The 11,515-nt window shown below is 27.0% G+C and overlaps 1 protein-coding gene and 1 long non-coding RNA gene across 2 annotated transcripts; both read right to left on the reverse strand.

Annotated features, from left to right (window-relative positions):
* Nucleotides 1–4,090: 4,090 nt before the first annotated feature.
* LOC145038601 (uncharacterized) lies at nucleotides 4,091–5,420 on the reverse strand. Its single transcript, XM_078986911.1, has 2 exons — nucleotides 5,094–5,420; nucleotides 4,091–5,010 (listed from the first exon to the last, which is right to left on the reverse strand). Exons 1-2 carry the CDS (start codon nucleotides 5,371–5,373, stop codon nucleotides 4,229–4,231), a joined length of 1,062 nt encoding a protein of 353 aa, XP_078843037.1. The 5' UTR covers nucleotides 5,374–5,420; the 3' UTR covers nucleotides 4,091–4,228.
* Nucleotides 5,421–9,123: 3,703 nt separating this feature from the next.
* Nucleotides 9,124–9,628, reverse strand: LOC145038602 (uncharacterized). The gene is made up of 3 exons (XR_013679455.1): nucleotides 9,570–9,628; nucleotides 9,464–9,502; nucleotides 9,124–9,378 (listed from the first exon to the last, which is right to left on the reverse strand). It is a non-coding gene; the product is annotated as an uncharacterized LOC145038602 (long non-coding RNA).
* Between the last annotated feature and the right edge of the window lie 1,887 nt (nucleotides 9,629–11,515).

Here is an 11,515-nt window from a genome sequence, read left to right on the forward strand (position 1 = left end):
TTATCATATTATTCTTTCCAAATCCATTTTTCATCTTACATCTTTGTTGCAGATAAACAGGTATGAAGTTGACACTTATACAAGTTTGATATTTCTCAATGAGTTTTCAGGGTCACTTAAAACTCAATTCTGATAGATATAAGTTTGTGATAGGTGGATGCTCCTGTATATGCAGTAGGGACTAATGTAAAACCAGCAGAAATAGCTAGACAAGGTCTTCAAGAGGCAAAAAAAAAAAAGAATGTAGATGCGGTTATAATGGATACAACAGGAAGGTTTCAGGTTATAATTATATGACATGTCTTTTTAATCATTTCAGATATTAGAGAAGACATGTTTCTTCATTAATATAACACAACACCCTTTACCTTTTTATTACCAGATAGACAAAAATATGATGATGAATTGAAAAATGTGAAGAGAACATTGAATCCCACAAAAGTTTTGCTTCTTGTGGATACGATGACAGGGCAAGAAGCTGCAGGTGTTTTGAAATAACTTATTATTACATATAAACATATAACAATTTACCATACTAACCTTTTTAATAATTTTCATCCTTGGTGACAACTTTCAACCTTGAAATTGGAATTACTGGTGCTATTCTAACTAAGCTAGATGGGGATTCAAGAGGTGGAGCAGCTCCGAGTGTTAAAGAGGTTGCTCTTTCTTTAACATTGTTTTTCTCAATTGATGTTTATTTGATATAAGATTTCGTTTAATTTTGTGACATTAGGTGTCAGAAAATCCAATTAAGCTTGTGGGACGTGGAGAGAGGATGGAGGATCTTGAACCCTTTTATCCAGATCGAATGGCAGAAAGGATCTTAGGCATGGGAGATGTTCTCTCATTTGTGGAGAAAGCACAAGAAGTTGTGAGTGTTTTTTTCTTTGTAAAAATGATGGATTGAAATAATTATGGGTATGTAGATGAAACAAGAAGTTGCTGAAGATTTGCAGAAGAAGATCATGAGTGCAAAATTTGACTTCAATGACTTCTTGAAGCAAACTCGAGTTGTTGCAAGGATGGGTTCCATGTCTCGTGTTTTTGGAATGATTCCTGGAATGGGAAAGGTATATTTTCGCCCTATTTTACCCTTACATTCTAAAAGGCAAGTTTTACAGTATTCATCAATTTTAATGGGAGAGGTAAAAGAAGAAAGGAAAATAAGTAAATGTCAAGTGCTTAACTCATGAAGCTCATCAAGTAAAAAAGAAACACCGATATATAATGTGCCTATTAAATTACTTATTAAGTCAAAAAGAAAAAAAAAAGTTCTGAATTTTCATAATTATGTTGTGTTTGTTGGACATGTTACTACTGCCCAAATTCAAGAAGCAAAAAAGAGCTTACAAATAATGGATGCCATGATTGAAGTGATGAGCCCAGGTTTTGTTTCTTTTCCAATATGAATAATACTTTTTAGGTGAAAATTGGAAACAAAAAATAATAAAGGGAGCAGCCTGAACTACTTGCAGAATCCCCTGCTAGAAGAAAGAGAATTGCTCAAGAATCTGGAAAGATCGAGCAGCAGGTATATATATATATATATATATATATATATATATATATATATATATATATATATATATATATATATATATATATATATTGAAATTTTAAAAAATAAATTGAAAAAGAAAGGTGAAGAGCCATACATGTTGTTTAAACTAATTAAAACTTCAATATACTAATATACTTGATTATAATTCTTTTTTAGTATTCAAAGTTGTATGGTGGTCACTCATGACCAATCAAATATATGCAAATTGTTAAATTTTGAAAAACAAAATGAATAAAAATTTTGTTTGTTTATTAAAACATTGATTAGGAAGTTAAGTAATTTTTAATAGAAAAAACTAAAAAAAGAAACATAATATTGTAAGTTGTGTTAATAACATTTGGCGTCGATAAAGTCGATAGACAAATTATTGTTTTTTCTATTATCCAAAAAAAGTACTTTAATTTTATATTTTTTTTAGACTTATATGAGTCCATAATATTATTGCAATCTAAAAAAAAAGTGATTACTAAATAAAATAATATATACACGATAAAAAATATGAGGAAACTTAACATCTGTTCACAATAAGTATTTACTTCAAATTGTTAGTTATATTTTCATACAAATGGCAATATAAATGTATTTTATGCATATTTGTATCTATATATGTGACTTTTGTATAATTGTTAATGTGTCTATTAAAGAAATATATTTTAAAACTACTTTGCTATTTTATCCAATATAAAAATGAAAAAAAAAAAAAAAGTTAAATAAGGGCCATTTTTGTACACACTACAAACCTTTGGGAAATTTATGGTATTCAAATCCTAATTTTTAACATCTATGCTACTTGGAAGGGGAATACAAATTCAATATTTCTACTATTATGCGCAATTTAACAAATGAAATTAAATTATTGAAACACAAACTTAACAAAGATTCATACATTTTTCAATGTCGAATCCCATTCCTTTTATGTTTTTCAGCAGCGATTTCAATATAAAAACATAAACTTAACAAAGATTCATACTTTTTTCAATGTCGAATCCCATTTTTTTTATGTTTCTCAACACCGATTTCAATATAAAATGTAAACAAAATGATATGTGTTTAAATTAATAGAATTTAATAAATATCTGATGTTTCATAACTATTTTTAATCATTAATAGTATTTATTGCAGGAAATGAATATAGGTAATAAAGTATACCTCAAAAACGTTGAAGAGATTGATTATGATTCACATATCAAAGTGCGGGTGGTAAAGATGTAGATACACAAAAAAAAAACTTTCAATATTGTTTATAAGGAAGTTTTTCACAATTTATAACCAACATTTTTGTAGCATCTTTTAGTTATTTTTAGTAAATTACACTTCATCCATCATATTAATTTATTTATTTATAATTATGTATTGTATTTTTTTTTATGTTATTTTCATTACTGAAATGTTTTGTTTGTTTTGTATCAAATCAATTTTGATGTTTTTTGGGTTTTTTTTTTATCATTACTTAAATGTATGTTGCATTATATAAAGTCATAACTTTTATAAAATAGATGGTTTTACATTTGTAATTAAACAGTTAAAATTTATAAAATTACTAATAATATAGAACATATTCGAAGATAAACACTACCATTGCACGAAATTCAAGGTTATGGTTAGTAAGCCTAAAAAAGAAACATATAACGTGGTAAATCAAGGTAAAATTTTGAAAAAACTGACGAATACAACAACAATTTCTATTAATCTCACGAAATTAACATCATTAACGATGAAGAATGAGTAAAAATCCTACAATGACAATGACAAATGATGGAGATGGTAGAGTTGATTTATTGAGATGGTAATTTATAATTGTAAAAGTGGCGTTTTAGCCAACAAATGTTCTTTTCTTCCCACTTACTTCATTGTGGTTGTGTCATCATCTTCGTATGTTAAACGATAATCATGCACAAAAAATAATGGTTTTAAAAATCTCTATTTCTAATTAAATACTTACAATTTACTGTGTAATTAAATATTTACAAATCACAAAGTTATTAAAAAATACAATATTACAATTCATAAGTTTTTTAAATTAATGAAATATTATTTTATTACATAATTAAATTTTAAATTTTATTTAAAATTAACATAGTATAACTTTTTTTTTTATTTAAAATTAACAATTCATAAGTTTTCTAAACGGGTTTAACCTAGTATTCTTTATATATAGAAAAAATAACAAATAAATGACCTTTTTTTTAATATGTACCCATGAACTTCTATATAATTTAGCGCGTTGTGAGAAATATATATAATTTTTTTTATGAAAAATGAAATGATAATATAAAATTACATTAGACCATGTAAGTTGAATTGTATATATTGAATAACTAAAGAAATAATTTCCACTAATTCTCTTGTTTTATTTGCTTGAATTGTATATAATAAACTTCATTTTACTCGCACAGTGTGAATCCCACACACTGACACATCCCATCTATGGAGTTCATTTAGCACCAACATTTGAGAAACCTAAACTAAGTACACCAGTAAAAAAACGATAATGATTAATTTATTTATTATATTTTCTTGCGTCAATCAATTAAAACATATAAAAAAGGAATTAAATTTATTTATTGGCACCTTCGCCAAGTACAAAAGTAAGAAAAAAATAGTTAAAAATGTGAAAACACAAATCAATCGTTACATGCGTATAATAAAAACTATATGAGAAACTTATTTCTTACATGTAATTCCATTTCCTCCACCCGTGCAGTCAAGCATGCCAAAATCCATCATTGGCGAGCCATGTTCATCCTTGGTTTCATTAGGAGAGAACACGCAGAGGGCACAATCAGCCGCAAGGAGCGAACTAGTCTTGTACTTATCATCACCACCCACCACAGGCATTGCCACTCCTTGTTTTGCTGGATTCTCAAAATCAGGACGATAAGTTCTACCAAGAATCCCTTCAACTTTAGATGATAAACCAAAGAATCGGAATTGTACTTCCAAGTGAGCAAAGCTATCATTTGCTGGAATCTGATAATTATGGATCTTGCTATCTTCTTCTGATACTGGAATTACATTGACAGATATTTCAGCAAGATCTAGTATGTTCACCGTTATACTATTGGTTGTTGCAGTCCTTTCAACTTGTATGTCGCCTTCTGTGGAATTCCACTCGGAGGAATGGCCTTCTGGAATGAACAATTCCTTCCCATCATATGATAACTTTAGGTGATCAACATCATCATCCCATTTTTGGGTCCTTGTCGCTTCAAGAGTGAAATTGTGATGGCCAAACTTGAATCCTAATGCTTGGATCCATGTATAGTCACGGGTTCTACCTTCAGGTCTAAGTCCAATAAAACGTGCGTTGATTTGGAGATCGGAATCAGATATCAAACTAAAATGCTCGTTGCTTTTTCCATGAAAATAGAATACAATTCCATCACCACCTATGAATCGTGGGTCGTAGCATGCAGCTCCAGGTCCATTGCAGTTTGGTTTACGTGCTATCACACATCCACACAAATGATTAATTAGTTAAAACTTTATTTCCATGCATGTATGAAGAGGAAGGTTTTTTTTTACTTACATTTACACACGGCCTCGCATTTGGGTGAATAACAATCAAGAAAACATGCTTTGTCTTTGGGGTTCTTTGGTTTAACCTTGGGGCATTCTACTGGGCACTTGATGCGCTTCATGAAACACCTGCTTTTGCGACTCTTGCACGTTAAAAGCTCTTGTACAGGTTTCACAGGCTTTGGAGGCTTAACACGCTTTACCTTACTTGCAGATGCTGCTTCAGTCACCATCGACACCAACATTGCCTGTAAAAATAAAATTATCACTAGGGTCTTAACACCCAACATCGTTATCTTTTGTTTTAATTTTTGAAATTGCAAAAGATGATATTGTATTAAATAATGGCACACGAGATAGAGGGTCTCTAACCTCGTATATATAAGTAGTCTACATAGTGAGTTTGCAACTAACTCTTAAAATATTAAAGTGTTGCAAGTTGTGTTCGGCAAGTTTGGCGTTGAAGATTTTTTAAGTCAGTAATGTTATATCACCAAATTGTAACTGTAACAAAAAATGAGTGAAATTATAATTAAAGTTTAGATGCCAAGTAAAAAAATATAAAAATTGTTGATGAACTCATATATCGATTTCATCCCGTTACTTGAACTTGTAATTAAGTGCTAAATGCAAATATATTATAATATTCTATTTTTATTTTTAATTCAAGATTATTCTATTAAGATATTACACTTTGAAAATTTTACTTAAATGTAGCATTTTAGTTTTATTTTTTCTTATTAGAAAATTATATTTTAAAAATTTATGACAAGTGAAATTTATTTGTATTATGAAAATACTGCATGCTATATTTGTAAGATGAAGAATGAAAAATATCATATCATTAGGGATGACAAAAATTGACACGACAAGACATAAACAAGCACTACTAGAAAACTAGGGCAATAGCTACGGCACAATCCGTAGGTATAAGGTAATACCTACGGATTTGCTACGGAAAATGTTCTATAGCATAAATGCTCGTGAGAAATTTGTACATACGGACTAGCTACGGTATAGCTACGGCCAATTCCGTAGGTATCATACATACAGATTAGCTACAGAAACGAATTGCTACAGAATGCCTATGGATTACTGACGAGAGTTGAGTTTGACTAAAGTTGACTAGTTTCCTACGGAATAGCTACTGAAATACATAGCTACAGATTTGCTACGGATTACTGACGGAGCCCACTTTAACTAACATTGACTTTATCACCTACGGATTTCCTACGGCTCATATTACCTACGGATTTTCCGTAGGTAATTACTTTTTATTTTTTAAAAAAAAACAGCAAAAAATTATTAAAAATTCAGTTTTTTCTGTCCAAAATATTAAAGAAAAGGGAAAACTACAATAAAGTCCCTACATATTGGCCTCATAATCGATTTAGTCCCTATATATTTTTTTTATTCAATTAAGTCCCAAATACCGGTAATCGTATTCAATTTAATCCTTTGACCCGGTCAACAGGTCATCCAACTTTCAAAAATTACATTTTTGGCCCAGATTTCAAAATTTATTACAAATTTGGTCCAAAATTTACACTTTTGGCCCGGATTTTAATTTTTTTTTACAAATTTGGTCCAAACTTTACCTTTTTTGCCCAAATTTTAGAATTTTATTATGAATTCATCCTAATTTTAGTTTTTTTGCAACTTTTTTTTTTTTCAAAAAATTGTTTCTAATATGTTTTTTCTTTATAAAATCATATTTATACCAAAAAAATATATTTTCACATAAAAATCTTATATTTTCTATATAAAACTTTTTTTAAAAAGTTTTTTGTATATGAAATATCTAGTTATAAAAATATGTATTTATTTAGTATATAAATATATATAAATTTGTTTCTATAAAAAAATGTATACACACCTATCACCTTATATATATATATATATATATATATATATATATATATATATATATATATATATATATATATATATATATGCACACAAATAGGTGTGTATCTATATTTTTTTTATAAAATCGTGTTTATTTATATTTTTTTTATAAAAACGTGTTTGAATAATTTTTTATATAATACGTGTTCGTATACATTTTATAAAAACGTGTTTAAATAAGTTTTTATATAATACGTGTTTGTATATATTTTATAAAATCGTGTTTGTATACATTTTATAAAATGTATACAAACACGCATTATATAAAAAAAATATTCAAACATGTTTTTATAAAAAAAAATATAAACAAAAACGATTTTATAAAAAAAATAGATAAAATAGGTGTTTGTATACATTTTTTTTCATAAAAACGGATTTCTATATATTTATATACTTAATAAATACTTATTTTTATAACTAAATATTTCATATACAAAAAACTTTTTGAAGAAAGTTTTTTTATAACTAAATATTTCATATACAAACACGATTTAATAAAAAAAATATAGATACACACCTATTTGTGTGCATATATATATATATATATATATATATATATATATATATATATATATATATATATATATATATATATATATATAAGGTGATAGGTGTGTATACATTTTTTTATAAAAACAAATTTATATATATTTATATACTAAATAAATACATATTTTTATAACTAGATATTTCATATACAAAAAACTTTTTAAAAAAAGTTTTATATAGAAAATATAAGATTTTTATGTGAAAATACATTTTTTTTTGGTATAAATATGATTTTATAAAGAAAAAACATATTAGAAACAATTTTTTGAAAAAAAAAGTTGCAAAAAAACTAAAATTAGGATGAATTCATAATAAAATTCTAAAATTTGGGCAAAAAAGGTAAAGTTTGGACCAATTTTGTAAAAAAAAATTAAAATCCGGGCCAAAAGTGTAAATTTTGGATCAAATTTGTAATAAATTTTGAAATCTGGGCCAAAAATGTAATTTTTGAAAGTTGGATGACCTGTTGACCGGGTCAAAGGATTAAATTGAATACGATTACCGATATTTGGGACTTAATTGAATAAAAAAAATATATAGGGACTAAATCGATTATGAGACCAATATGTAGGGACTTTATTGTAGTTTTCCCTAAAGAAAAAACATTATATTAAACTTATAGTAATATTGAAATTCAACTAGAAAACAAATAACCTTACAATAAAACTAATAAACCTAAAAAAATGTCAAATACAAATACATATTACTAACATTGTCTAATACTATATTAAATGTATCTAATAATACACATTAAAAGTATCAACCAAAAATGTTTAACTAAGTGTTTACAAACATAAAACTAAGAATTATTTTGTGTATTACTTGGCAATTTACCGGGTGAGTTAAGCCGAGTCAATAAAGGCTGACCCGTGTTCTTCGATTTGAGTTTTGAATCAAATGCCGCTAATTGTTCCTGTTTAAAACACCATAATCAATGATCACAAAAAAATACAAACATAGCAATGTACTTTCAAGTATTTGTTTATTATGCCATAATTAGGAACAATTTTGAAAGTACAACGTTATAAGTAAGACAAAATGAAAGTAGGTTGTTATAATAAGCGTGTATATCTTGCATTTAACTAGCTCAAAAATTAAAACACATTTTCTTCTAATAATCATGTTGTTGAATCACTACAATAGCCGACTTATTAAAAAATCATAATTTGAAACTAAAAGAAAACATAATTTTAAACTAAAAATACATTTTACTAACCAAAAACATTACATTAAAAACCACATTACAAATTTTAAATACAAATTGCCAATAAGGTTAGGTACAGTATCAAATAGATGATCATTAACATATCAAATGAAAGATACAAAGGTTCATTAAATTAAGTAGTTTTGAAGTCTTGTTTACCATTTACATTAGTTCATCAATTAGAATACCTGGATAGATGGATAGTTCTACAAGTATTCTTTGGTGTAGTTATTTGAAGCAACAAAGAGAAGTCCAAAAAACAGAATCTTGGTTTTAATTTTGCTATCCTCACACATATTTCGTTTGCCAATATCCAAAAAAACCTGTAAACTCCATGATATGAATAGTGAATGCTCTAATTTCCATCATTAATAAAAGGTTCAAATCTATGACACGGCCAAAATGACTTGTTTTTACAACATTTGACATAATAACTAGAGTTTAGAATAGAATCTCTCTTTCCAAACAGATAGTTTACATAGGGGAACTTTTATCAAACACATGGTGTGCACTGCATTATTCTGAAAATAAGGAAATTTGTGAGAGTAATAAACTTATGTTTGCAAACCTTCAAGCTTTTATCTTACATACAGATTGTCCCCCAAAAGCCTTGAAGTTTAAAGACTTGAAGAACCTAAACAACATGCCGGAAACCCATAACATTCTAAAGTTCCAATTACATTAAAATTTGATAATAGAGATAGTTGAGTAATATTCACCTCAATTTTGTTGTCATAGATGAAATTCAGTATACAAACCTGAAAATTACCATTTCAGAAAAAAAATATACATGAAATAGATAACAAAATAAATCTAGGGTTTCACCTTTTTGGAGAAGAAATCGACCAAAGAGAAGAATGTCTGAGGAGGTGTGCTCCCGGAGAGTCACGAGATTGTAATTATTTGTTATTTGTCGTTGTATAATTATTGTTTGTATATGAAATAATTTAGTGTCGGTAGGATGTAACATAAAGTGTAAGACCCTCCATAATCTAGGGGTCTAAAATGTAAATATATGTTTTTCGTATTGCAATCATACGATTGCAACAATAATTGTAACCGGCTCCTTCGAGCCTATATATAGGGCCTTTGCCCATAAGAAATAAACAAGAGTTATTTCAGTGTTTAAGACTTGAGTTTAATCTCAAAGTTCTTCCTCTGTTGAAATAGTTTGTTTATTTTTGAATAGCAGACCCCTATCCAAACTATCCATATAATTATCCAATTATTCAACATAATCCATTATCAATATAATCTGACGCATCATTCAGGTATAATCTTCTTTTAATCTTTATTAATTCCGTCATGTTTTTAATTTTGGTATCAGAGCTAAGTAACGTTCTTATTATTATTTTGTATATTCAATCTTTTGTTCATATGAATATATGCATATGCAGCATCATAAATATGATAATAAATATTCATCTTTTTAAATATATGATAATACATATTCATATTCATCTGTCATAACTCAATCCTATCCACTAACAATTTAAACATTTGTCATAAGAAGGCTTTTAAAGCAATTATAACTATGTACCAAGAAGCAAAATTCACTTTTCATGTTTCAAAAAGTTTTTAACTGTTTGTATAAAATTTTTGGTATCATTTATAAACATCTATTCATCATGTATCATCGTAAATATTACTATGAATATTCATTGTCACAAGTCTTCATTAATATTCATTTATCATCATAAATTCAATATTAAAACCAATCTACCTACAATTTAAACTGTTTCATTAAAAGGACTTAAAAGAAACAATTACTATTATGTACCAACAAGTCAGAAACATTTGTCAAAAACTTTTTAATTCTCCGTATGAAAAGTTTGGTTTCATCACCATCATTATAAATATAAGAGTATTAACTAAACCCCACCATAACCCTCTTATTAAAATTTATAACTTTTAGTCGTAACTTTAAAAGAAAAACTAAACTATAATTTTGTTATAATCATGAGTTGTTCAAGTTTAAATATTAATAAACAAGAATAAATTTTTTTCATGAAACATTAAAACAATCAATTTTTTTTTGTTAAACTTAAAGCTAGATTCTGATATATCTATAATCAATTATATATCTAACATTGAAGGAATACATATAATAAATAATAATATAAATTGGAAACAAAAACAAATAAAAAATCTTGAAGATAAAATAACACAACTAATTTGTTAAATATATCGCAAGAAATAGAAAAATCACTGATAATAACTATTTTGTTAGTAAAAAGAAACTAAAGATTTCATTTCTAAAAATTCACACAACTTATTAATATGGAAACATTGCAAGAAAAAATAGAAACATTAACTAAATTATTTGCAACATTAGAAATTCCATCCGAAATTCAAGAAAATAGTACAGAAACAGAAAATAATTCAGATAATAATGACGTATAAGTAATATATGATTTTTCTTCAGATGACGAAAATCCTTATTCAAATCCATATAGAAATTCACAAAACAATTTTGGATTAAAACGAAAACAATCATATGTTGAAGATGATTATCAAACTCAATATATTTATGGACCACCTTCATTAGAAGAAAAGTTTTTATATAGACAAGGAATGGTTAAAAATAAACAAAACAAATGGGAAAAAATACCTCCACAATACATACCCAAATTATTTACTTTCCCAACAAATTCAGATATTCTTTTTATTGATTGTGATCAAAATCCGAAGCAAAAATTCAAGAATTGAGTATATCGTTTTCTCTCATTTCTTGATGAAACTGAAACAATGATGATAGCTACTACTGATGT

Source organism: Lactuca saligna, chromosome 4 (assembly GCF_052625555.1).
Source record: "Lactuca saligna cultivar CGN05327 chromosome 4, ASM5262555v1, whole genome shotgun sequence".
Taxonomy (NCBI): Eukaryota; Viridiplantae; Streptophyta; class Magnoliopsida; order Asterales; family Asteraceae; genus Lactuca; species Lactuca saligna.